This window comes from Myotis brandtii, unplaced genomic scaffold, assembly GCF_000412655.1.
Source record: "Myotis brandtii unplaced genomic scaffold, ASM41265v1 scaffold565, whole genome shotgun sequence".
Taxonomy (NCBI): domain Eukaryota; kingdom Metazoa; phylum Chordata; class Mammalia; order Chiroptera; family Vespertilionidae; genus Myotis; species Myotis brandtii.
This window is the reverse complement of record NW_005370105.1, coordinates 1,652,974-1,680,640: the sequence shown is the minus strand read 5'-3', so window position 1 is coordinate 1,680,640 and position 27,667 is coordinate 1,652,974. Positions and strand designations below refer to the sequence as shown.

Here is a 27,667-nt window from a genome sequence, read left to right as displayed (position 1 = left end):
CGTGAGGGGCGGGCTGCGGAGCCTGGGCCTTGGGGATGGCGTGGGGCTGGGGACTCAGGAGCCCCCGCAGTGATGCTGAGAAGATCCGGGCAGCAGGGTCCCCGGGTGCGGGCTTCAGTCTGGGCTGTTAGCCGTGGCCTGGGTTGTTCGGTCTTGAAACCCTCCAGGGGCAAACTTAGAAAACTGGCCCCCAACCCCCCTCCCCTCTGACAGCTGTCATGGGGGTGGGGGGGGGGACGGAAAGATTTCGTTTGGGGTGATGGGCACGATGCCGTGTGCAGATGATGTTTTGTTGACTTGTGCCCTTGAAACCTGCGTGATTTTGTGAACCAATGTCACCCCAAAACATTCAATTAAAAAAACAATCAAAAAGAAAGGAGGAAAACAGGGCCTGTGTCCTCTGGCTAGAGTTGTCTCCTTTCCTAAGGAGTTATCTTTCAAAATGCTTCCCCTCCTCCCGGGGCATCGCAGCTGCCTGGGGAGCGCAGGGCAGCGGGCAAGACAGGTGAGGCCGATGGGCCTGTGGAGCCAGAGGAAACCCCACTCTTTAAACAGCACATTTTCAAATCAGAACAGGAAGGGGCCCAGAGCTGGGTCCCGCTTTCATTCAGGCCACTAGGCAGCTGTGGTAGGACCAGGACGAAGGCTGCGTGCGGAGAGGGGGAACACATTGCCCCTGGGCCTCGGATGCCATCCCATAAGGTTCGGGTGGATGCACCTGTTAGAAGAGGACCCAGGTGGAAGCCGGACCGATTCCTCTGTGCGCAGTTTGTATGCGGTCCGTTGCCGTCGATCAGCTAGCCCTTAGCCCCTTCCTTTACCCACAGGCCATTTTGTATGCGGTCCGTTGCCGTCGGTCAGCTAGCCCTTAGCCGCTTCCTTTACCCACAGGCCATTTTGAAATGATTAAAAGGCAGTGAGTGAGCTGGTGAATATTCACTCCCTGTGCCAGAGTTCGCAGCCACCCCGTCACCAGCAGGGACATCCAATTCATGAAGGTTGCATTAGGCACATTATTGCTTTGCTGGGGCTGCCGTCAAACATCCCACAGGCTGGGTGGCCTAAAAACAAGTATATGTTCTGCCAGTTCTGGAGGTCGAAGTTCAAGATCAAGGTGCTGGCAGCGTTGGTTTCCTCAGAGGCCCACAGGGGAGGGTTCTGTCCCAGGCCTCTCTCCCTGGCTTGGAGGTGGCCACCCTCTTGCTCTTCTCACGGTCATCCTGCTGTACGGGCACATCCCGGGAGTCTCTCTGTGTGTCCTGATCTCCCCTTTTCATAAGGACACCATGAGAATGGATTACCGCCTTCACTGCCCCCTTTACCTTAATCACCTCCTTTAGGGGCCTGTCTGCAAATAGAGTCACATTCTGAGGTGCTGGGGGTCAGGGCATCAGCGTATGAATCTCGGGGGAACACAGTTCAGCCCCTAACAGGTGCCATAGACTATTCAGGGAAGGGCAAGGGGGAGTGGGGGCACTTAGGCAGTTTTATTACTTTCCCTCTTTTGCATACTTCTAACTGACAGCGTGTCAGTGTATGTGTTTATAGCTAAATGGTCTGGAAGGATCCCTTAAGATGACGCCTGCTAGCAGGTTGTCCAGGTGCATAAAATCCCCGAGGAAGGGCTGACCCTGGGAGTTGTCACGGCAGTACTTCTGGGTAGGCCTCGCTGTTCTCCTGCCGGACACGCGGGGCCGTAGGCAGTCGGAATGCACGCGTTTTGATGCAGTGTTTTGATCTAAAGGCCTCAGCACTTATCCGGACTGGAGATGATTCGAGACCTGTGCGCCGGGCAACTGGAGGGAGCGGACATCGGCTCCACCGAGATAACGTTTACACCCGAGAAGATCAAAGGTGGGAGCCACACGGCCGACACCAAGACGGCAGGGTGCGTGGCTCTTCCTTCCTCCTAAGTCTGGGCGTTGGAGTCGGGCCCGGGTTCAAATGCCGGTCCTGCCCGCACCTGGGCACCTGGCTGAGCCCTTCTCAGTTTCAGTTTCCTCACTTTTTAAAATGGAGATAACACACCTACCTTTGAGGGTTCGAGACTTTGGGGTACGTAATTGTTTATTAACTGCAGCTATTACTATAGCTGGAATTTTCTCATGTGTATAGTATAGCATATTTGTCTCCCTGCTTTTTATTAATAGAAATTGCATATGTGAAAACGGCTGTTTCCATGCTGTGTAGTCGTCCTCATCTCTGCCTGGGAGTATACTTCGTTCTTGACTCACAGCTAATTACGAACCCTATTCTACTGCTTTTAGAATGAACTTGGTTTTCCTTTTTCCCGTTGGAGAAATGGGTTTATCACATTTACATGTCAGGCCAGTTTCTGCGACTGTGTCTTTAAGATGGAGGATTTCGTCATTCAGTGACTGAAATGGCTTTTAACTTTAAACTTGAGGGCGTGGCGTGGACCTGCCGTCCCCGTTGTCTGTGCTTCCGCCATTTTAACTTTAAACTTGAGGGCGTGGCGTGGACCTGCCTTGTCTGTGCTTCCGCCCACGGGGATGTGTCAGTATCACCTTCTTGCGAAGCCGCGTCTCGAAGGAAAGTGCAGCTAAGCCCGCTCTGCCTTCCCCTCAGGAGCGTGTGCCTCTTGCTGCAGGTGTCCCTGCCCTGCGTCCTGTTCGCCGCGTCTCCCTCGGAGCTGCGCCTGCGAGGCGGCACCAATGCCGAGATGGCCCCGCAGATCGACTACACGGCCATGGTGAGGGCTTCCGAGGCTGCCGACACACCACGGTGACCTGTGCGCTCCATCTAAATGTATCCGAGCGGTTTTGTGCGCGTTCCTGTGTATTTCTTCACGGTGGGCTTATGTTTACCGTAGATTTAGTGTTGCGGCTTAGGTAGGGTTCATAGTGAACCCTTTAAAAAGCTCAAGGGTCATTATTACACGCATTCTCTTACTTATTATACAAAAATCAGTTCTGGGACTTAGGATTTGGAAGAAAAAAAACTCAAAACCAGAATGAAATACTATGCTTGACAAGTGTTGCGAGGAGGTGGAGAAAGTGGAACCCCTGTGCACTGCTGGTGGGAATCCAGCGTGGTACCGCCGCTGTGGGAAACAATATGGAGTTTCCTCAAAAAGTTAAAAATAAAATGACCGCCTGATCCAGTAATGCAGCTTCTGGGTATTTGTCCAAGAGAATTGATAAATTAAGATCTCCGAGAGAGCTCGTGTTCATTGTAGTACTATCCATAATAGCCAAGAAATAACCTAAATGTACGTTATATTTTAAAAAAGCGAGAAGGCGGAATAGAATCCTGTTCAGCAAACCCCCCTGATTGCTCACGGTGCGTTACAGGGAAAGGGTTAGACACAGCGGCCTCCCGGGTAAAATGATCCACTGGGATCAAGGACCCCGAGTTGCGATTTTTATTCTCATGACACAGACTTGCGCGGCCCTGGCTCATGAAATGTTAAACTTTCCATTTCAGCTCCACGCCCCTTATTTTATTTGAAAACTAGAACTAGCCTACATGTTGTTACTAGCTTAGTCTCCGTGCGGGGCACTTGTGTCTAATAGATGCACTTGTTGAATCAGTGACTATTGGTTGTTAAGGCGACAATGCTCTGATTTTTCAGGTGTTCAAGCCAATTGCTGAAAAATTTGGTTTCAAGTTTAATTGTGACATTAAAATGAGGTAAGTTGCTTATTTCGCGGCCGTTGGACCCACCACTTATGGTAAAACTTGTGGAGAGGTCAGATGGCAGAGAACAGCGTCCTGGCACCCACTCTCCTTTATGTCCTGTAGGGAATCACGGTGCTCTGTGGTGTGCCAACAGCAAGCAGCAGGAGCGGGGGCCTGGGAAGCAGCTGCCCGGGATACTCACTCGTTTGCGGGAGAGAGATTTTCAGGGGAATTCTGCTCTGAGGCGCCTTCCTTTCTAGTGTGAGCCGGGCTCGGAGCGGATCCAGGGCCCACTGCGCCGGCGGCTGGACAGGGACGGCGGGGTCACAGGAGGGACTCCCTGCCACAGTCCCTCGGGGTGCTTTTCCAAGAGAAAGGCCACATTTCTTGCGGTGACGCTGAAGTCTTGTTCCAGTGTATCTTCTGGCTTCACTGTCCCCCTCTTTTAAAAAAAAAAAATTTTTTTTATTAACTTCAGAGAGGAAGGAAGAGGGAGAGACAGAAACATCAGTGATGAGAGAGAACCATGGATCGGCTGCCTCCTGCACGCCTCCTACTGGGGGTTGAGCCCACAACCCGGGCATGTGCCCTGACTGGGAATGGAACCCTGACCTCCTGGTTCATAGGTCGACGCTCAACCACTGAGCTGCGCCGGCCGGGCTCACTGTTCCCCTCTTCCTTTCCACATCCCGTGTGTCCTGATTATTCCTTAACCCTGCTGTGCCTTCACACTTGCATGTCGTCGTTCATGTTTTTCCTCCCCTGCTCTCCTAAAAGTTGGAAATCCTGTATTTCTTTCCAGATGAAACTTGCAATTTCTTGTGTGACTTGTCCGTGAGTCCATATCCGCACCTCTGGTGTGGTCCTCACAGCCTGACTCCCGCTGTGTGAGGGGCCATCGCCTCCCCGACGGGGAGCGCCTTGTGGACAGGAGCCCTGCGCCCTCACCCGTGTGTTCTCAGCGTCTCCCGTCGAATCAGTTGTATTGGTGTTCAGCTCCTTAAACACTCGTATTCTTCACTGAGCACCTACTACACACCACGCGTTGTTTTAGGCTCTGGAACGTGGCCGGCGCAAAAGAGACACGGTCCTACCTCAGGGTTTCATTCTGAAACAACCCTGTGCAGGATCGCCTCCTGCCGGGAGGGAAACGTCCCCCACCCGTCCCCCTGTCTGTCCCGCATGGTAGCCACTGGCCACATATGACTGTTGAGCCCTTGGAATGTGGCTGGTGCGACTGGGGAGCTGAGCTTACGTTTTATTTCATTGAAGTAGTGCCTTGGTGATGGAGGCTACCATATCGGGCAGCACAGATCTCAAAGGGGACTTGGCAGTTTTAACCAGCAATTCTGTGGTTGGATATCATCCCCATGTTATTACCTGGTAAATATCGAGCTTTATTTGTGTCATGCCATCAGGGAATGTGAGGGTTCGTCATGCTTTTTTGTAGGGGCTACTACCCAAAAGGGGGTGGTGAAGTGATTGTCCAAGTGTCTCCAGTGAAACAGCTGAACCCGATAAACATAACCGAGCGTGGCTCTGTGACGAAGATATCCGGGAGGGCTTTTGTGGCCGGCGCTTTGCCATTTAAAGTAAGTCGTCCATTTTAAAAAAATTATTATTATTTTTTATTGATTTCAGAGAGGAAGGGAGATGGCGAGAGAGAGAGAAACATCAATGATGAGAGAGAATCATTGATCTAAAATAAGTCGTCCAGATGTTCTTGGCAGTGTGTGAAGTCTTGATAAGTATTCTAGCAACTAAACTTAGAAATGATTAGAAGAATTAATTTGTTAATCTTTTTATTAAAATTTTCTTCTTACGATTCTGTGCTCTCTGCTCATGCAAGTCAAGCCTTTCTGTAAGGCACATAGAAGTTGTTTGTCTCGAAGGTGTGAAGACAGTTGCACAATCATCGTGAACTTGGTTTACTCTGCGTTTCTGTTTCGCCAAAACAGGTAGCGAAGGAGATGGCGGCGGCGGCCGTGAGGTGCCTCCGGAAGGAGTTCAGGGACCTGTACGTGAACATCCAGCCGGTGCAGGAGCCCCGAGACCACGCCTTCGGCAACGGCAGCGGCATCATGTGCGGCTCTGGGCTTTCTCCCAGACCTGGGTTGAAATAACTGTCTCATTCACATGCAAGATTTGGAGGGTGGTTTGTTTGTATCTTTTGTTGAAGTTTATAGTTTTAAGAAGATCTATTTTAAAGGGCATTTACACCTGAAACAGCTGTGCAGTGAAAGAAGATGATTATTTTATTCCGAATTTTTTTCTGAGGATGGTTTGCCTTTATTGCGTTGTAAGAGCCCTTTGTCTGTATGGTGAACTTCAACGCCAACGCTCATCAGAAGTTAGCCTTTGAAGCTGATCTGAGAGAAATATTTCCCATTGCTTTTCTGTACCTCAGTGTGAAGTCAGTTTACAAACGAATATTAGATATGGCCAAGATCTTTTCCAAAAGAAATAGAGCCCTAGCTGGTTTGGCTCAGTGGATTGAGCGTTGGCCTTCGGACTGAGAGGTCCCGGGTTCGATTCCGGTCAAGGGCATGTACCTCAGTTGCAGGCTCCTCCCTGGCCTGGGCCCCTCCCTGGCCCTGGTCGGGGAGTGTGCAGGAGGCAACCAATCGATGTGATTCTCTCACATCGATGCTTCTCCTTTCCCTCTCTCTTCTACTCTCTTTAAAAATCAATGGAAAAATATCCTCAGGTGAGGATTAAAGAAAAGAAAAGAAATAGAAATGTAACTACTCTATTAATCTAATTAGGAGTTAGTCATTCGAGTGTTATAAAAATGCTTATTTGAGGTGTAAAAGTCTCTTTTGTGGGTATTTAAATGTTAAGGTCTTTTTCAGAGTTTCTGCTAACGGGGTTATGGTGAATGCATGCTCTAGTGTGGTAACGCTGTCTGAAACCTAAAATGAAACCGAGCATCTCTCTGGAAAGACCTTCCCATTTAAGGTCACCCCTGACTGCTGTACGGCGCAGTGTGGCTGTGGGGCGGCAACACGTCGTGCGGGACGGGACTTCCCGGAGGGCTCCCCCCACCTGGGGGTGGTTGGCATTGAGGGTGAGGGCCCTCACGCCTCCCTGAGGATGGAGAACGCCAATCATGCTGCTCTCCGCGGGAAGCACTCACTTTTGCTGCGTACCAGCCAGATCTCATTCTCCCCGTCGGCCAGCGGCCGCCCTGTGTCCTGTTGGCATGTGCGCGAGGGTCTCGGTGGCTCGGGCGCTCATGCTCTTCTCTTCCTCCGCAGCGTGGTGGCTGAGACGTCCACGGGCTGCCTGCTGGCGGGGTCCGCGCTGGGCAAACGAGGTACAGACAAACGAAGGGGGTCCCCCATGCCCAGCGCCAGTTAAACTCTCCACGTCTCTGTGGGAGGAGTGCTGGGTGGCAGGCTGAAAAGGGTACAGTTGACTGGTTCTGTTTTAGAGTCCGTTACGTTTTCAGTCTTTCCCCCAGCTTTACGCTTTGAAAGATTTGAAACCCATAGAAGAGTTGCAGGGCTGGTGAGCGCCCCACCCTGTTCTCACTGCCACCCACCCACCCCCCGTCCTGAGCATCGAGCTGCAGGATCTCTGAAGACTGCAGCATCATCACAGCACCATCCTTACGTCCCAAGAAGGTGTCTGTCACCTACAGACGTAACCATTGCACCAAAGTCCCTTAGTGCAATGTGGGGTTTTCAAAAATACTTATTTTTATTGATGTCAGAGAGGAAGGGAAAGGGAGAGAGAGAAACATCAATGATGAGAGAGAATCATTGGTCAGCTGCCTCCTGCACGCCCCCCACCCCCACTGAGAATCTAGCCCGCAACCTGGGCATGTGCCCTGACCAAGAATTGAACCGTGACCTTCTGGTTCATAGGTCGACGCTCCACCATTGAGCCACCCCGGGCTGGGCGGATTTTCTTGTTTTATTATCTTTTTTAAGCACAGACAGCATTTGGTCATCACGTCTGTTGAGTTTCTTTTTGCTACAGAATAGTCTCTTCACCATTTTCCCCCCCTTTGGTGATACTGACATTTTAAAAGTCCAGACCATTTTCTCATAAGATTTCCCACCTTTTGGGTTTGCTTGATCATCTCGTGGTTAGACAGTCATACGCCGAGCGCTCAGAAGATTAAATACAGGAAAGCTCCTGTCCTGGAAGTTGCACTGCATGAGTGGAGAGGCCTGAGAAATGTCGTATCCGTGCTGATGGGGATCTGCGAGTTCAGGTTTTGGCCTCTCCGTTAATGCAGTTTTTTTACTCCGTGCCCGTAGGTGTCAATGCAGACAAGGTTGGCATCGACGCTGCTGAGATGCTCCTGGCAAACCTGAGGCACGGCGGGGCCGTGGACGAGTACCTGCAAGACCAGGTAGCAACTTCCGGGGCCAGCCTCGGAGCCTGTTGGATCTGAACACTTGGTAGTTGCGTTGAGTGCACATGTTAATATTGACTGTCAGACCCCGGCTGGCGTGGCGCAGTTGAGTGAGTTATTACAGTATTATCCTGGAATTTGTTCCTCGGATTCCAGACCTCACCTGCGTGGCCTGGCTGCAGCACTCGGCACGGCCGGTCACCCTCCCTCCTGAAATACTTCCTCCCGTGGTGCTGACACACTGTCTTCCTGTCTCAAGGCCATCTATCCAGTCTCTTTCCTGGCTCATCACTGTTGACATTCCCATCATCTCACCCTGAGCTGTGGGGGAGCCCGGGGCTCGGGCTCACCCCTCTTTTCTGGGTCTGCATTCACTCCCATAGTGACTCTGCCTCATCTCATGGGTTAGGTTCCATCTGCACTGACAGCTCTCAGGTCTCCGTCCCTGGCCCCGCCTTACTCCTCATCCCATCGCTCACGCCTGCAGCGCCTCCTCTCGGAAGTGCCTTAGGCCTCTACCCGGACACGCCTGCTCCCACTGAGAAACCAGTGACTATTTCCAAGTGACATCTTCCCGTGGCCCACCGTCTTGATGATTTTCCTCCTGCCACACTTTTCTCTTCTCCATCTCAAGTCAGCAGCCTCCCTTTAGAAACTGTTCCTCAGGCTCTTGACCAGTTTCTTAAGACCGTTTCCCTTACTGCCAGTCCCTTCCTTCTGGCCCAGGTCTACGCCACGCTCGCCGTAATTCTGAATTAGAGTGTTGATTTACCGGTTAGAAGGGTGTTCTTCTAGAGGGTGGAAGAAGCCTGTCATATTATGTAGACCAGCCCGTACAGATAGTTGGTCTGATGAACTGTGTCGCCTTTCAGCAATAGTTTATTCTTAAGCATTAATTTTTAAAAAAATCTATATTGAGGACTGCTGTGGAACGGTTCGGTACCACGCTATAGACTTTGGGAGACACGGGTGTTCTGTCATCTTAAGGTTTCTGGAAACCTAAGGAAATAGGAATTCTTTCAGCTGCTATGATTTCTGGTATTTATATGTGGGAAGCAAGAGAATTTTAGCTCCAATATTAGCCACTGTGTGAGATGTTTCTTATTTACTCCTTTTCCATAGCTGATCATTTTCATGGCACTGGCCAACGGAGTTTCCAGAATAAAAACAGGACCCGTGACACTCCACACGCAGACGGCTATACATTTTGCCGAACAGCTAGCAAAGGTGAGCGTCCCAGCAGAAGTAGTAGCTGATTTTTATCATAGCCGGTTTGGGGTCAGATTTTAATAAACAGAAACCCAATTGTCTTTATACATTTTATATTATTTTATAAAACTACATTATAAAGACTGTAGTAAGGTGGACATATGCTCCATGTTACTGAAAAAGGCAAGAAATGAAGCTGCGTGCATTAACTGTAAAAAGTGCAGAGAACCAATTTTAAGAGAGAAGAAAAAAATACTTAAATGCTTAATTTTTAAAAAATTATAAAATTAAAAGGAGTTTGATGCTAGCTACCCACCTGTTTAAGCTCATGGAGCTATGGGCACTTCCTATCACCTGTGCACTGAGCTCTCTCCTGGTTTCAGGCTAAATTCACGGTGAAGAAATCAGAAGAGGAAGGAGATGCCTCGAAAGACGCCTACATCATCGAGTGCCAAGGGATCGCGATGACGAATCCAAACCTGTAGGGGCTGTGCCTTGGGGACGGCACCGCGGCGACCTATTGCACTGACTCCTGTCGTAAATACCGCAGGACGGCGCGTCGGGAGTCCTTGCTAAAGGACCCATTGAAACTCCAGGCGGAGTACAGAATGTTCTAGATCTGCGGGGCCGCGCCGTCCAATTCGTCTGACTCAGAATGTCCCCGGCACGTGGACAGGGAGCTGTCCGCCCGTGGGTGTCTGACAGCTGATCTCAGTGTGAACGTGTTGGTATAAAACCTTCTGTTCCCCCGGAGTACGTGTGCTTTCCTTTCTTACTTAATAAATGAAGTCGGGGATGTGATACCTGCGTGGTCTGATCGCTGCGCCGAGTCTCACGCCCCGTGTGAATGGACCGCTCCCCGCTCACGCCCTCGCTGTGTCCACGACTCAGTGAGCATCGTCTCATCCTAACTCCAGGCACCCTCACCCTCGCCGGGCCTGGGGTAACACGCCGGTGCCGAACCTGTTGGGCGTGTTGTGAAAGCCAAACAAGGAGAATTGCAGGACGTGGGCCCCGGCTCTGTTACTGTTCCGCTCGCAGGACGAACTGGCCGTGTGTCTCGGAACGCAGCGTGCCTTCCATTGCCCGGCATTCTCGCAGCCCCGGGCGCTCCCACACTTACGTTACTTCCTGCCCTGTGGGCAGTGGGAACCAGTTTGGTGTCTGAGCTAAGCGGGCTGAACTGTGCTGTAGTGAGGGATGCATTGAAACTTGGTTCCGTCTGGGACTTCAACCCGTGATGATGAAAACAGTCGAAGACATAGATCAGAGGGTGGCGTTACCACACATTCAGAAAGCGCTGAGCTGGTCTGCATAGAACAGTCGAGCGAAGTACATTTGTTATGCTTAACTGTACAGTAATTGAGGAAGGAAGGGAGGGAGAGAGAGGAAGGGAGGAAAAATAGGAAAGCAATACATGGAAAATGTTCAAGGCAGCTGACTAATGGGAAAGTGGGCACTGTGTACACAGGGTGGGCAAAAGCAGGTGAAATCCCAGCCATCATTACCCAACAGATAAGTCCTAAGGATAGTAACAAGATAATAACGAATAATAGACGAATAATACAAATGAATCATACAATAGTGAATAAATAATAATACAAGAATAAACTTTCATGTACTCACAACTGTAAACCGACCTTTGCCCACCCCTGCAGATACTGCTGCTGCTTTCTGTTTTTTTCCCATTTTCCAAATCATGTAGTTGGGATAATACGTTAAGACGTGAGGCGATTGAAAGCGGTTTCTAGGCTGCGCTTCTGAAGAGCTGTGTCCTGGCTAAGAAGCCCAGCGTGAGGCGCCTCGATGTTCATCACGAACCGGCTGTCTTCTCAGACGCCTGGGGACTGGCTGTGCAGCCGCCGGTCGGAGCCACTTGTCCGGGACTCAGGCTCCTCCAGGGGCAGCGTGCACCAGCGTCTCGGGCGGCCTACACAGATGCCGCTCCCAGGCTGCCCGCTCAGCCCCCTGGAATTCTGACGGGGTAACTGGGGGGAGACCCAGAAGTCTCTATGTTTCTCAAAGGGCCCCGAGGCGAGTGATTGGTTCGGACTGGCCACCTGACACCCTGGGAGGAGCACTGGCCCCAGGAGGCTCCAGGCTGGGGCACTGCTGGAAGAATCCACGCCCCATGTGGGAAGAAAGAGGCGCAGGCGGGTCGTTACCCCGTTGTTATAGGATCAGATTCCAGAAACTCAAGTAGGAAGGCAGCCCCCAATCCCTGCTCGCCTCTGCTCAGCATTGATTCAAAGTGCAGCACGTCCCCCCTCGCGCTCAGGTTACCAGCCTCGGTGTGCAGGGGGTCCTGCCGGCGGGAGGAAGGCCAGGCCGCAGCACGACGCTCTCTTCCCCACCATGTCACGGCCCCTCCAGAGCCAACAGACAAGCAGATGCGAGTTTGCCGACAGCTCCACCGCTTCCTAGTTGTCAGCTTAGGTGAGTTAACCAGCCCTGGAGCCTTAGCCTTTTAGGGGACCCTATTTTTTGATCGCTTACAGAAGTATCAGTTGAGTTGAAATGCTTAGAACTGTTAGATTTCCATTCTTTTATAAAATTACTAGAGCCCCAGTGCACGAAATTCAGGCACTGGTAGGGTCCCCAGCGGGGGCCCCCTCCTTTCCCCCAGCCGGCCCCGCCCCCTGGTCGAACTCCTGGACAACTCCTGGTTGAGGGGACAATTTGCATACTATACTTTTATTATATAGGATGAGGACTAGAATCTGATATTCTTTTTAAAAAAATATGTTTTCATTTATTTCAGAGAGGAAGGGAGAGAAGGAGAGAGATAGAAACATCAATAATGAGAGAATCATTGGTCAGCTGCCCCCTGCACGCCCCCTACTTGGGATGGAGCCCGAAACCCGGACACGTGTCCTGACCGGGAATCGAACTGTGACCTCCTGGTTCATGGGTCAACTCTCAACCACTGAGCCACACACCGGCCAGGCAGAGTCTCTGATATTCTTCCCAGCTCTACCATTCTTTGTATATTCTACCAGGATCCTATTTCTGTTTTAAGTGGAAACATTCGGGTCCTTACAGAACACATAAAGTCACAATGTTGAGATAAAAAAAGCCATTAGAATCATTCTGCTGCCTTGGGCAGGACATTTTTAAACAACCCGTGTATTCCTCCACCGAATAGGGCGGTGCCTGCTGCAGGTGACATGAGACCGCAGGGTGAGGCCGCCGGGCCTCCTGAACCGAAGGCAATCTTCGCAGCTACCCCCCCCCCCCCCGCCCCCCAAGAACTGCTTTATCAGACAGATCCTGGTGAATGTCCTCAGTGGACTTTCTGTCTCGGAAAAGAGCGCCCATTGATGCGAAACCCGAGGGCCGTCACGCCGCACCGCAGCGGGCGGCTCCCCAGTGGGCCGTGTGAACAACCAATGACGTCGAATTCCTAAGGCGCTTTTGAGCCGAAATAGGGCACAGCGTCTCATCTCACTCCTGTCCTGGCTCGGGTTTCGCCCCCTCGGTCACCCCAGGGAACACAAAGGGGAAAGGTTCCCTCTCCAGGCCGGGAGCCTGGAGCCCTGCCCTTTCCCACCCTCTCGCCTTTCTGGCCGCCGGGTCCCCTCCCACACGCGGTGGGTAAGGGTGCGCAGACAGCCGACCCGGATGGCGTCGCGGGGGTTCTCAGGCACTAACGCTTGCAGCTGAGATTTTTTCTCCAGTGCCCTGCACATCTCTCAGCTGGCTTTGCATATTCAATCTCCCAGTTATTCATTCTTTAAAATAAATGATTTTAGAGGGAGGGAGGAAGGGAGAGAGACAAACATCGATTTGTTGTTCTACTTATTTATGCATTCATTGGTTGATTTTTTTGTTGTTATTAATCCTCACCCGAGGATATCTTTCCATTGATTTTTAGAGAGCGTGGGAGGGAGGGAGAAAGACAGAAATAGAGAAACATCGATGTGAGAGAGACACATTGAGTGGTTGCCTCCTGCATGCACCCCGACCAGGGCCAGGGATCGGGCCTGCCACCTACGTACGTGCCCTTGACCGGGATCAAACCCAGGACCCCTCTGTCTGCAGGCCGACGCCCTATCCACTGAGCCAGACCAGCTAGAGCCATTGGTTGATTCTTTTTTTTTTTTTTTAATGTATTTTATTGATTTTTCACAGAGAGGAAGGGAGAGGGATAGAGAGTTAGAAACATCGATGAGAGAGAAACATCGATCAGCTGCCTCTTGCACACCCCCTCCTGGGGATGTGCCCGCAACCAAGGTACATGCCCTTGACCGGAATCGAACCTGGGACCCTTCAGTCCGCAGGCCGACGCTCTATCCACTGAGCCAAACCGGTTAGGGCGATTGATTCTTGCATGTGCTCTGACCAGGGATGGAACCCACAACCTTGGCATGTCAAGGCAGTGCTCTAACCACCTGAGCCACCCAGCCAGGGCCCACTGAGCACTCTCACCACATGGACTTGCAGGTGTAGAGTACCAAGCAGGTACTCTTTTTAAAATATATATATATTTTTTATTGATTTCAGAGAGAAAGGAAGAAGGAGAGGGAGAGAGAGATAGAAACATCAATGATGAGAGAGAATAATTGATCGGCTGCCTCCTGCACGCCCCCTACTGGAGATCGAGCCCGCAACCCAGGCATGTGCCCTTGACCGGAATCGAACCTAAGACCCTTCGAACCTGGGACCCTTCAGTCCGCAGGCCAACGCTCTATCCACTGAGCCAAACCAACCAGGGCCCAAGCAGGTACTCTTCTTAGCATCCCCCCACTTTTCCCTCCCAGCTCCTCACAGCCCCGCTTCCCGTGTCTCCCGGGACCAGCCGTCTTAGGTGCCGCGGACGGGACCTCGCAGTTCGGCTCACATACGTCGTCAGCCTGCTCGCCGTGGCTCCCACGCTGATGGAAGTTTTATTGTCCTGCCTGGGACTTGCAGTGTCTGTAACACGCGGTGTGCTCTAGACAAGAATTTTTAAATGTTTGCTTTTCCAATTCAGTGACTGTTTTAAAAATTAATATGTGCACATTCAGGATCATCTGCGTGCCATCGTATGGCCACACGCTGTCACACAATCCCAGCGTTCACACTCGCACATGTCATTGCCTGGCACCACAGAGAACAAGGGGACTCAACATATGACTGGCATGTTTGAACAAAGCGGAGGCTGAATGACATCATGGGACATGGTGCAGACGGATGTTTTCTGGGACTTAAACACAGAGGACGAAGGGAGGAGTGAGTCAGCGCAGCCCGAGGGAGGCAGACCTGTTTGGAGCGAGGACTGCTGTGCCCAGTTCAAGGCAAACCACCGCATCAGGCACCTGCACGCTGCCATTAAAATAATGCTGTTCATCTGAGCGAGTGTTACTCGCTTTTGGATTTGACTATAATTAATTTATAAAATTTAAAGCCTAGTTGTATAAGAGTCATATATATAAGGGATTTGTAACTACTATTTATTAAAATATATTTTTATTGATTTCAGAGAGGAAGGGAGAGGGAGAGAGAGAGAGAGAGAGAGAGAGAGAGAGAAACATGAATGATGAGAGAGAATCATGGATGGGCTGCCTCCTGCACGCCCCCCACTGGGGATCAAGCCCGTAACCCGGGCCTGTGCCCTGATGGAATCAAACCCTGACCTCCTGGTTCATAGGTCGATGCTCAACCGCTGAGCCAGGCCGGCTGGGCCGTAGCTATCTGTTATCTGTGGATATTTACAGGACATATAACAAACATGTTGGTCAGACTCCTGTTTCCAACAGGCTCTAGATCAGCGGTTCTCAACGTGGGGGTCGAACGACCCTTTCACAGGGGTCGCCTAAGACCATCGGAAAACACATATATAATTACATACTGTTTTTGTGATTAATCACTATGCTTTAATTATGTTCAGTTTGTAACAATGAAATTGGGGGTCACCACAACATGAGGAACCGTATTAAAGGGTCGCAACATTAGGAAGGTTGAGAACCACTGCTCTAGGTGCACCCTTCTGCCCGAGAACACTTGAAAAGCGAACAGAACGTATGGGGTGGTCATGCTTGAGATGTTGCCCATTAGCCATGAAGGAGATGCTGTCTGAGCTGGAGGGCAGACACCGGGAGCCCGTGACCGCCCCGCTCCTGTGAGGAGAAAGCTTCCAGGCCGGGGCAGGGTGGGGAAGCCCCAGAGCCTGGTGAACTCGCCGAGCGGAGGGTTCGGACTGAGAGCCTGAGGAGACCTGGAGGGTTCGAGTCCGCACCACAGAGTCCTGGAGAGGAGAGAGAGGAGCCCAGAGACCTGCAGAGGGTCCCCTCAGGTGCTCAGCAGAGTACTGATGAGCACACGCACGTGAGCAACTTCCTGGGGCCGTGACCAATCACCTGAGAGGGTCAGACCCCCCTGCACCCCCCACCCCCACCTTATGAGAAAACAGCCTAGTTCACAGAGCATTGTCCAGAGCACTCAGACGGTCACTCCAGAAGTGGGGCATAGCTAGTCCTAGAACAAATGCTGACTGGCCCCCCTAACACATTTAAAAGACACCTGAAAAGGCTCACCTGCCTCCCACTAACTTAACTGTGGCCCGGAACCAATCTCAGGGATGTTTACAAGGACACGGAAATATCAGCCCCCAATAAGGGAAAAAACCATAGAGCCTGGCATCCAATCAGAAATCGCCAGGCAATCCATGCTGCAGGAAAACAGAACCCGTCATTATAAGAAAGCTCACTATGTATGTGTAAAAGGAAAAAAAAGGCACAGAGCCCAAAAGAATATCCATTTCAGCTGAATTAAAATCGGGGGAACGGTAAAGGGGCAGTGAAGGAAGCGGTAGGGGCAGGTGACGGCTTTGCGAGGCTGTGTGTCTGTTTACCAGTTTATATCCCAGCAGCGGGCAGCTGGGGATTCAGGAATCCGCCACCGTGTGCTTCAGAAACATCACGCCATCACCTGATGCAGTTGCATCACTTTTTTGGGCTCCTATGGAAATAGCAGATGCTCCCTTGAAAATTCTGTCTGCTGAACTTTGGGACTCTCGTGTTATTTTATAGCATATTTCAGCTATTCTCTACATGATTACAGCTTCTTCTTCGATGGGCCCAAAGTGCTTCTGCCCGTTCGTGGGGTTTCCCAGGCGGCTGCTGGGTCTGAGCTGCTGTCACCTGCTCACTGGGACTCCGCGGGCTCAGCCCTCGCCGGGATTTGCTGCCGGCCTCCTTGCTCACTGGCCTATTTGGCCCCAGTCCTTGGGCTGGGCCTTTGGTGCTGTTTCCCGGGGAAGATCAGGTGTTTGGCCTTCGGCTCTGCGCCCTGAAGTCTGTGGAAAGGGTGCGCCTGCCTCCCGCCTCCCGGGACCCTGGCCCAGCTTGTCTCAGCGTTCTGTTTCCTCGTCACTGGTGAGTGTGTGATCCGTGCTTACCTCCTCTGTGTGTTCACTGGAGTCAAAGAGTGAGGAAACCTAACCGCTACGCAGACTTGTCTAACATGAAAAAGCTGGAGTGTGTTCATTTACTCATCGTCCATCCATCCATTCATTCATTCACTCATCATCCATCCAACCATTCATTCACTCATCCATTCATTCACCTATCATTCATTCATTAATTGTCCATTTCGTGCCAGGCACTGAAAACACGTAGGTACAAAGGACAGACATTGTTCTTCTTTACACAGAGTTGAATGAAGGGCAAGGGAGGAAGTAATTTTAAGGCAGCCTTTTGCATTGTGGTTTGTGTATCATTTAGTCACATGGTGGACGTAGTGGATGGGACATGTAGGCGAGAGTGACATGACAAAGATGGTGTGCCCTTACACAGCTATTCCTGGCTCCAGCACAGAGGCCCTGGCAACTCTGGAGACAGTTTGGATGTCACAACCGGGACGATGGACGTGGTGGGTAGGTGTCAGCACTGCTATCGAGTCCAAAATGGCCGCAGGATGAGGTTGGGAATCCCTGGCCAGTGTCCGCGTCAGTCCTCGTGTTTCTGAGAGAGCAACTGTCGGGAAAGCTCCCGTTAGCCTGGTATTGATGGGTATAGCCAATGGCTGGCGTTTATTAGAATCAGCACTCTTCTACGAATGGAGAAACGTGCCCAGGGCGTTATTGCTCCCGAGTGGCAGAGCCGGGAGTTGAACCCAGGGAGTGTGGCCCTTCATCTTCACCAGCACAGACAGTTGGCCTCTCCAGCTCAGAGGCCAGCCCTCCCTCCCGCTGGTCCTTCGCTCACCACAAAACGCCTCAGTGACACCACAGGCCCCAATGCGCTCGGCCTTCCTGGTTGTGCACTTGGGCTTTCCTCCGAGCTTCCGGGCAGTTTGGGTAGAAGTCTGGGATCAGGCTGCACGTTGTGCCAGGTTGGTGTTTTCCGACGGCAAAGCCTCGCGCTCTGTCATCCATACCCGTCCTTGCCTTGCGACGCCTGCACACCTAGCCCGTAACCCGATGCGGTTCCCTCGGCCTGCAATCTAACTGATAGAAGGTAACCGGACCCCCGGCCTGCCCATGTGATAGGGCAGACCTCTCCTGTCTTCTCACCCGGGGACAAGGGGCTCGTGCCGCCCAGAAGAATGAGAAGGTGACTCAGAATATGTGGGGTCCTTACAGCCCAAGCGGGTATCCTTATGCAGAAGAGGAAGTATGGGCCCCACAAATCGCAGGTCAGTGTCCCGGGGGTGTGCTTTGGGCCCAGGAAGCGTCTGAAAGGACTTGCTCTAGGAAGCATGTGTGTGTGTGTGCACCGGTGGATTTAGCTGCTTCGTCTCCAGGTCCTGGGGGAGGGGTGGTCCGGGCATCTTTCACGCGCCCTGGTTGTTTTTACAAGAGTCAAGTCCCTGGAATCTGTACCCTGTTGGCTGACTCAGAGCCCGTGACAGCTTCTAGGGGGTCAAATGTCAAGGGTGGTTGTCTCTTTTATGATCTCTGTAGTCGGAGCTGCTGTCATGTAAAGGTGAGCGGCAGGCGATCTTTCGTGGGTCAGCCCTTTCCCCTGCTAGCTGCCCACACCCGTGTTACTTCTCTCCTGCGTGACTCAACAGGCCTCGTAAGCACTATTTCATTCGTCGCCTCTCTGAGTTCCTGGGGTAGGGCTGCCGGGTGCTGTGTTTTTGTTCTTGTCCTTTAAAAGTTATAGACAGGGTAAGTATCTCCCAGTGAAGGCTAATACAGTGATGACAGCAACTACCCTTTGTTGACTGCAGTTGCCAGGCACAGTCTGACAGCCTAGCATGCTCTCCCTCACTTCACTGACCCCCAGGGTGCAGAGGAGCACAGTGATGCCCATGTTAAGCGATGCAGGTCGGGTTAAGTCACGGAGCTGGGAAGAAAGCAGCGAGGCGGGGCCCGGCCGGCGGGGCTCAGTGGTTGAGCGTCGATCTAGGAACCAGGAGGTCACGGTTCAATTCCCGGTCAGGGCGCATGCCCGGGGTTGTGGGCTCAACCCCCAGGGGGGGGGCGTGCAGGAGGCAGCCGATCCATGATTCTCCTTCATCACTGATGTTTCTGTCTCTCTCTCCCTCTCCCTTCCTCTTTGAAATCAATAAAAATATATTTAAAAAGCAAACAAGCAGCTAGGCTGGGATTTGAACGCAGGTCGGCTGACACCAGGTCCAGTTGATTAGCCAGTTTCCCGCCGTGGGGACTCCTCTTGGGCTCAGGGTGGACCTGAGGGATCGGCAGAGCGTGGAGAGGATGGATCAGAAGAGAAAGAATAGAACGGGGGCGGGGGGGGGGGGGGGGGGGGGGGGGTGTGTGTGTGTGGCTGTGGTGGCACTTGCTCCCAGGACGCTGGCTGGGCATTTGTCCCGATCTCTTGCAGCCGGGCCTAGCTTCTGTGACTCACAACAGCCCTCAAGGTGGCAAACTGTTCTCCAGAAACCAAGGTCACTCTCCAGACAGACAGTACAGTGTTTCCGGGTTCCCTTAGAAGGGCGCACACTTAGCACATCTTCCTGGGGTTGCAGATCTCAGCCCCGGGAAGGAGCAAGGAGGAGCACGTGTAGGCACTGGATCAGAGAAGCAATAGCCCGAGTTATAGTTTCTACCCAAAGTCTGCCTTTACAGGGACGTTTCTCAATAGTTAAGCTACACACAGACCATGCACTTTAAGGGTAAAACAGGAAATGCAGATTCTTCTAGAATGCTTCCCAATACGTCCAGACTTTCCTGCTTTGATTCAGCCGTTCTGCCTGCACAGATCTCGCCGGCGACCCCTGCAACAGAAGGTCGTCGAGGCGGTAGGTAGGGAAGCTGCTCATTCACCGGCGGGCGTAACCTGTGCGAAGGCGCTTCAGTCACCTTCTGTCATTTCTCCTCCCCACGCACGATGTGGGGCTTCTTTCTCGTCCTTTACAAGTTACAGCCAGGACAGTGTCATCCTCCCTTTACAGAGGACACGGCTGAGCCGGAGAGCTCAAATCTCAGAGCCTAAACCCAATCGTAGGTCTACTGTCAAAGGCAGGCATTTCAATGTGGCCTCCACAGTGTCTGGGCTTCGGAGGAATGAAGGAGAGCTCCACACGAGCAGGGGTTCTTTCTTTCTTCTTTCCTCTGCTAACAATCTGATGGCTCTGTTTTTCAACCCAACATAGACTTACGGCTTGAAAACAACCAACAACACACGACAAGCCTGACTTACTGTAAAGGGGAGATGAAGGAATCAGGATGCCGGGGGTGTGTTGTGACACCCCGAACGCCTCAGCCCGGTGTTAGAAACTCCCATTATGCTCCAGTTTTATATCCCGAACTGCCTTTCACGCGCCCTTTGCTTCAGCCACTCCGGATGACTCATCGTCCTGCAGACAGGCGTCACCTTTTCAGGGAGCGAAAGTGTCGAGGATTTATTGCAGGCAAGGCACCCTTTGAAAGAGGAGGCGCTCCACAGTCTAGGGGGGGGTGGAGTCATGGACCCGGGGCCTTTATGGCAGATGCTAGTTAGTGTGATCGGCGCCCCCAAAGAGAGGTACGGGAAGATGTCTGGGGGACACAGGAGCGGGAGTGACTGAGTCGGACAGAAGTATCATTTGAGCTGCTCTCGGCCACGAGGATTTCGGCAGGTAGAGGCGCTGGGAAGGGCGTTGGCGACCTTCCCAAAGCTGTGGCGGCAGAGAGGGCCCCTTCCCCACACCTCGCCTTCTGCATGGCTCCCCTTGGGCTGTTCCTGGTTTGAATCCTTTATGAAAACATGGGCAAGAGTCAGTAGAATGTTTTCCCAAGGCCTGGGAGCTATTCTGGCAAATGGTCGGGCCTGAGGAAAGGCCCGATCCGGAGCTGGACGGTCAGAAGTGCAGGGGCCACGCGGGACTTGTGGCGGCATCGGAAGTGGGCCCAGTCTTGTGGGACAGACCTGTGGGGTCTGCGCTCACCCCGGGGAGAGTCAGAATTCAACTGGATTGTAGGACGCGCGAGAGATGGAGAACCGCCTGATGTGAAAACCCACACACAGGTGGTGTCAGAGGTGTTGGGAGCAGACACAGGAGAGCGCTCCCAAGTGGCATTCCTTTAGGAAGGTCCATGTCCTGCCCCTTGAAGGCACCAGCCTGCTGTGTGCGTCACTGGATCCGGGGACGAGGGTGAAAGTCTAACGCACGCCGCTCACATCTGTGGTTTCTAATTATGTAGTGTCTGGGAAGGTGCGAGCCCGGCAGCAATGCCCAGTGCTCTGGAGTGGTCGCCTTTCTGGAATGCTCTGTGAGTGTTAATTGTTCGGCCGAGGCTCCGCGAGGTGGGCAGATGGCTTGAAGGTCAGGGTAGTGATGCTCTCGAGGGCCTGGGATTCTCGATGCAGCAAACCCCACAGCTTTGAACATGTCAGACTTCTTTATAACGAGGAAGAGCGGACTAGATCCCGCTCTTAAAATCTTTTAAATTTATTATTTATTTATTTTTAAGTTAATCTTTATTGTAGAAAGTATTAAAGATGGCCCACCTTTCCCCCCATAAACCCCCCAGCCCCCAGGCCTTCACCGCACTGTTGTCTGTGCCCATGGGCTAGGCATATGTGCACACCAGGTCTTTGCTTGATCTCCCCCCCACCCCCGCCCCCTTCCCTCTGAGATCCTCTGTAATGTAGCTAGACACACACTTTCCTTTTCTCTCCTCTTCCAGAACATTCAAAAGCAATGCTTCTCGCATCGTTTGAGAGCCTCCCGTTAAGTTGAGGAGACTCTGGCACCAGTTAAGCCGAATCCTCTTGCCTCTGTGTCTCAATGTCTCCGTTTTGGTGTCTTTTGAGGAAAGGAAACCCATCCGAAGCTCCCCTTCCCTCTTCTCTCCCCGCCCCCTGGAATGTCGGGATTCCGGGGTGATTTGGGTTTGCTGCCCCTCTGGTTCCCTACGCGCTTCCTGGGAGGTCACTTTTATTTGAAGCGATTGGATAAACAGGCAATAATTAAACAATGAAATCAATGGCTTGATTTTTAAAATATTGAAATCTTTCACTCCCGTGGAAGCCATTGTAGGGTACCCCTGACGTCTAGGCTTTCATCGGCCTTTTCATCAACAAAGCCTTTTACAAGCCCATTCATCGCTGATGGTCGATGCTTACTAACAGGTCAGGGCCTTTGCTGAAATGTTTGCACGGAGCTCAGAGTCCACCATGGAGTTTCTTCTCTACCCCAAGGGTTTCATTTCCCCACAACCACGTACAGGAAAGGCTTCCTGTCAAACAGCAGCGAGTGGCCAGTGGTTCTCAACCTTCTTAATGCCGCAACCGGCCTCACTATCTCAGCCCTCAGGCGTCACGTCCACTCCTTCCCCGTCTAGCTCCCTTTCACTCCGACCCTCCACCTTCTCCCTCTGAAGCCTGCTTGCCTACCTGGTCCCTTTCTAGAACGGACATTTCTTAAGAACAAGGACATTTCTGCCTGGTTCTCGATGATAACCCTGGCACCCAGCACAGTGCCAGGCACATAGCAGACAGCAACTACTTGCTGAATGCACGAGGCACAGGTAGAAAGCACATGGCTATTTCGTGTTATGGAAAACACACCATGGTGACGAAGAGAAGCATTTTACCTAAGATCTATATTTTAGGAAAAGCAGAAATTACTTTTGTTTGTGTGCATGTTGCATTATTCCTACCACACGTATCCTACACGAACAAATTTAAATTCTACTTTAGGTCTAATCTGGAGAACATAGAACCCTCATGCAGGAAGGCGTGGTACATGGAAATGTGTTTTTCCCATGAGAGTCAATACTATACAATGATAGGGGTTAGTAACAGCAGTAAGAGCAACCTTTAGGCATCTGTCCAATAACTGCCAGCATTGTGATGGGAGAAATGGAAACTGAAGGTCCCCATTAGTTGACTGAATGGATTATTTCTCCCGGAGTTTCTGGTCAGGAGACCTAGAGTTCCAAAGGGGCATCCAGGGTTTCCATGGGAACTGCCGGGAACAACATTTGTGCCCCAGGCTTCTGGAACAGACGGAGCGAAGGAAGGCGAGCCAGAGCAGGGCAATTTAGGAACCCCCTGAGGACGCCTGCACAGGGGCGTGGGGGCGTCGTTGGCCCCCATCACACCATCACCCTCTAGAGACAGCGCCATGGCCACAGGCAATCCGAAATGAAGGACGGCGCGCCCTTGTGCCCCGTGGAGTTGTCCTCAGCCGATAAGTAGGGCGTCTCTGTGAGTGCATATTGTGCTCATGTGGTTAAGTAGGAGGACGTTAAGTAACAATACCTACATTCAGATAGATACAATAAGTTGAAGTGTGTGAAAATCATATTTTGGAAGTAATTTAGTATTTAATATAGGCTTTTATATTAGTAACACATTTTTGTGTACAATGGCATGACAACATGGCACACTCCTTTAATTCGACTATTATTCCTATGAGTTAGAAATTATTATAATTCCTACTTCACGGCAGAGGAAACGATCTAAGAAAATGCATGTAGTTGGCGATGGAGCGATGCCTAAAACCTGGGCTCCTGATGAAAAATCTACTGTTTTTTCTGTGACTCCAGCCTACAAAGGAACTGACTTATGTATCCAATGATTCACATAAGTTCATCTCCTAATACTTTATTTACAAATTTTTAATATAAATTTTTAGCTTATTGATTTTATAATGTTTTTAAATTTGTATTTACTGACTGATTTTTTTGTTTAGAGAGAGAGAAAGAAGCATCAATTTGTTGATTCTTGTATGTGCCCCTACCGGGGATCGAACCCACAAGTATCTGGACAATGCTCCAACCGAGCTACCTGGCTAGACCTAAAACTACATCATTCTTTACTGGCTGCAGCAGTCAAGAATGATTATTGAATTGTTTTATTTAATGTTCACTAAACTAGTATTTCTTCAACTATGTTCTATAGAATGCTGTTATGCTATTAACAAATCACAGGAGTGGAAAAATAACTCCGATTTGTATAGAAGCCACATGACCACAATAGCAATGGCAGACAATACAACATCTTCTACTTTTTTTTCATTCTGAACTTAAATTATTTCAATATCTTCTCTAAAATTTGAAGAAAATAGTTAAGATATTGTGCATAGACATATTACTCGATACTTTATCATCTCAAACGTTTAAGAACCGGTGAGCTAAACAATGTAAAATAAGCTAAATTAGGAGAAAACTGAGAAAAGATGGTTGGTATTAGACCAAATGATGAATGCTGGTCTTGTTTCTACCCCCAATCAGCTATGTGACTTTGGAAAACCCATTCCCCACTCTGCACCTCAGTTCCTTCTCTTTTCTTTCCTCTATGTCATCACATGATCTTTCACAAAAGAAATATATTAAATAGGCAAAACCTAGTCAGGTGGGACCTCTGCTTCCTTGGACTCCAGGAAGTCTGTTTGAACACGGGAACTAGCTGATGTCCCAGGTCCCGCCTGGCTCCTGCTGTCTTTCCTTCTGGTTTGGAATTCTTAAACGCATCGGTGATTAATGGGTGCAGAATGTGGTGGGGGTAGGCCCAGGTCTCAGCATTGTGGGCAGCTGTATTACGAGCCACACTGTCTACATATTTTTGGTATTCTTCTTGTAACTGTAATAATATCTTGTATGTATATTTTACTAAAAACTGCTTTAAATTATTCTTGGCATCCGGCAAGGAATTAGTTCTCATACATTCAAACAATTCACATGACCTTGGATTTCAAATTCCTCAGCAGTGCAGGGTTCTGCAGTCCTGGCTCCCTAGTTAAACTGAAAATTGCTTTTAAAGAGAATTCAAAGTATGTGTGCTATGTTTTCTTTTACTTGTTTGGATCCCATCATCATGACATGAACTAAAAGTGCATGTTCCGATGACACATTCTGAGAAATGATGATGATTTTAAACAGATACAAGATGTAGATATCACAGCTGTCAGGCCTTTGACCATCCTGGGGTGCTTTTTTCTTTTTTTTTTTTTTTTTTTTTTTTGACATTTTTTTTTGATCACTTTTTTTTTTTTTTAATTAAATCTTTATTGTTCAGGTTACATTTGTTCCTCTTTTTTCCCCCCCCATAACTCCCCTCCTCCCAGTTCCCGCCCCACCCTCCGCCCTCACTCCCCACCCACTGTCCTCATCCATAGGTGCACGATTTTTGTCCAGTTTCTTCCCGCATCTCCCATTCCCCTTTCCCCCCCAAGAATAGTCAGTCCATTCCCTTTCTATGTCCCTGATTCATTATAATCACCAGTTCATTCTGTACATCAGATTATTTATTCACTTGATTCTTAGATTCACTTGTTGATAGATGCATGTTTGTTGTTCACAATTTGTATCTTTACCTTTTTCTTCTTCCTCTTCTTGAAGGATACCTTTCAGCATTTCGTATAATACTGGTTTAGTGGTGATGAACTCCTTTAGCTTTTCCTTATCTGTGAAGCTCTTTATCTGACCTTCAATTCTGAATGATAGCTTTGCTGGATAAAGTAATCTTGGTTGTAGGTTCTTGGTATTCAGCACTTTGAATATTTCTTGCCATTCCCTTCTGGCCTGCAAAGTTTCTGTTGAGAAATCAGCTGACAGTCGTATGGGTATTCCCTTGTAGGTAATTGCGACTCTTTCTCTTGCTGCTTTTAAGATTCTCTCTTTGTCTTTTGCTCTTGGCATTTTAATTATGATGTGTCTTGGTGTGGTCCTCTTTGGATTCCTTTTGTTTGGGGTTCTCTGTGCTTCTTGGACCTGTAAGTCCATTTCTTTCACCAGGTGGGGGAAGTTTTCTGCCATTATTTCTTCAAATAGGTTTTCAATATCTTGCTGTCTCTCATCTTCTGGCAAGGGGTGCTTTTTTCTTGCAAGAAGATATTTTCTCATTTTCTTGCAGCTAAGTAATAACATTAGTTCTTTATGTTTTGTATGGCTTTCGTTCCCATCTGAATCTCCCCTCACTGCTTTCTTCTGATATCAGAGCTGGGGGCACCAGGCCACCCCTGGCCTACATTCATTCTGGACACACTTTGAGGGATATAGACAAATTCGAGAAGAGAATGACTGGACAGGAAGGGGGGCATGGAATTTAAGAGAAGGCTGAAAAAAAAAGGGGAGGGGGGAGGACTTAATCTGGGAAAGACTAAGAGGAAGACGTGGTCTGAGAGAGAGCCTTTGCATTTTTAAAAAATATACATATTTTTATTGATGTCAGAGAGGAAGGAAGAGGGAGAGAGAGATAGAAACATCGATGATGAGAGAGAATCATTGATTGGCTGCCTCCTGCACACCCCACACTGGGGACTAAGTCCACAACCCAGGCATGTGCCCTGACCGGGAATTGAACCGTGGCATCCCGGTTCATAGGGCCATGCTCAACCAGACTGCCTTTGCATTTTGGAAGGGTTGTTAGGCTCAAGAGTGACTAAGGGTGATCAGTACAGCCTCGAGGGGCAGAATTAGGACCCGGGGGTGGCGACGTATTTTGGAGCTGCCTTTAGCTCCGAGTTTTCCAGCTCTGCTGGTCACAAGCAAAGCCTGGGCCTGCTCTCCGGGCGTCACAGGCAGCACTCACATGGCATTTGCAGAGTTAGACTAAATGCTGGTCTTTTCAAACTCGAGTCACTTCTCTGCTATTAAATTTCTATGAATAACATTGACTCCCTTTCCTGCAGTTGAGTGACATCTTCGTTCTCTCAGTATTTCCTTTGTGTGAAACACTTTTTCGTTTGTTTGTTTAAAAGCAAATTCCTAACTTTTATATGAAGTTGGGTGATTGGAAAGGATTGTCTCCCATGATCCTCCTCCATAGACGGTGAAATCATGACTTTATTATGAAACTACAACCAGTGAGAACTCTGACTTCATAATTGAGAGAATAGTGTTTGTGATCTCGTTAGAACTTTGACAGGGATGTGTGCTGTGTGCACTGTCTTGATTTTTCTTGTAGACTTTTCTATGCCATGTAGGTTCTGAAGATTTTGCTTGAGAGCTTTGATCATTCAATCACTTTCTTTTCATGCAAAAATGTTAAAACTTAGAGTCTTCAAAATGAATATTTTTAACTTCAAAAACTTCATTATAATGTTCATATTGCACATGTGCTAAGGAAAAAGAAACCCTTTCATTTTGAGGGCTTAATTTGAAGGACGTCTGTTTGTTTAGGCCATGATTCACTCCTCGTGACCCAAATTTCTAAGCAAGAGAATTATAGGACAGAACATGTTTCTGTAAATTCAATTTAAAAAACAACAAAAGGGTGTTCAATGAAGTCTGCCTTCTCTGAAAGTGTAGTGTTAAGAATTCTTTTCATTAGACCATTTCCTTTGAGAAATGTAAAGTTTAGGCATTGAATGAGAACTCCAACTTCTTTTTCTAATGCAGCATTTCTAATACAAAACAGGGATGAAAAATTGTTAAGGAATCTGGTAAGCGAATTTAGATTCTACATGACTTTTAAATTGGCAAATTTGGATAAAGCTCTCCATCATTGAATTAATTTAGCCTTTCCAACAGAGTGGGTACGTTTATTGAGACATTCGAATGCTTGGCTTTTCCACATACAAATCTCAATGAGAATTTTTCAAGAATATAATGTGAATTGGTCAACGTGCTTGCTGACACCAAGATTCGGGGGAATAAACATCAGGCAAAATTCACCTGATTGTGTGACTGTGGACCAGGTGCTTAAGAGATGTTTGCATTTTCTGAGCTCAGAGCCATGGGCCCCTGGCCCCTAAAACAGGGAATGCGTCTCAACAGAGTGGAACCGGCCTCACAACGCCTCCTTTCAGGACGTTCACATGTTTAAAAAGTCTTTTGAGATAGTTTTCCTCCTGTGAAGACTGGGGGATGGTGAAAGGTGCTCTTTAGTGATTCTTCCAGCTCCCAACTGGTGGGATTCTGGCCTTAGAGCTTAGAGATTCGGATGTTAGGGTAGGGTGTCCTCTTCACTCTCTTCCAAAGGCGTGTGCCATTCGCAGGAGATGCTCTGACCCCTTCTTCTGAATATCAAAGCGATGTCCCTCTATCATCGCCGGGGCCTGTTAGCTTCTGTGCAGCCAGCAGAGCTGCCCGGGGGCTGAGACCAGCGAGAGCCCAGCTAGACTCGC

At 49.8% G+C, this 27,667-nt stretch overlaps 2 protein-coding genes across 3 annotated transcripts in view; both read left to right on the top strand.

The window, feature by feature from the left end:
- The first annotated feature begins 1,527 nt into the window (after positions 1-1,527).
- On the top strand, positions 1,528-10,016 carry RTCA (RNA 3'-terminal phosphate cyclase). 2 transcript variants are annotated; one of them, XM_014549667.1, is made up of 9 exons: positions 1,528-1,888; positions 2,612-2,713; positions 3,596-3,654; positions 5,093-5,234; positions 5,601-5,725; positions 6,900-6,958; positions 7,911-8,005; positions 9,131-9,235; positions 9,601-10,016. In XM_014549667.1, the coding sequence occupies exons 1-9, from the start codon at positions 1,724-1,726 to the stop codon at positions 9,700-9,702; spliced, it is 954 nt and encodes a 317-aa protein (XP_014405153.1). In that variant the 5' UTR covers positions 1,528-1,723; the 3' UTR covers positions 9,703-10,016. The 2 variants fall into 2 exon arrangements, with proteins under 2 accessions (XP_014405153.1, XP_005878606.1); XM_005878544.2 differs by having other exon boundaries at positions 1,717-1,888; positions 2,590-2,713.
- Positions 10,017-17,059: 7,043 nt separating this feature from the next.
- The window catches only part of CDC14A (cell division cycle 14A), a 70,756-nt gene continuing 60,148 nt past the window's right edge, over positions 17,060-27,667 (top strand). The window contains exon 1 of the mRNA XM_014549651.1: positions 17,060-17,072. Within this exon, the coding sequence (XP_014405137.1) occupies positions 17,060-17,072 (13 nt within the window). The remainder of the gene's footprint in view (positions 17,073-27,667) is intronic.

Bases quoted from the DNA above. Each gene is read 5' to 3' on its own strand.
- RTCA (XM_014549667.1), top strand. From the start codon at position 1,724: ATGCAGTGTTTTGATCTAAAGGCCTCAGCACTTATCCGGACTGGAGAT. The intron at 5,235-5,600 runs GTAAGTCGTCCA...TCGCCAAAACAG, and splicing joins CCGGCGCTTTGCCATTTAAA to GTAGCGAAGGAGATGGCGGC. The intron at 9,236-9,600 runs GTGAGCGTCCCA...TCCTGGTTTCAG, and splicing joins TTGCCGAACAGCTAGCAAAG to GCTAAATTCACGGTGAAGAA.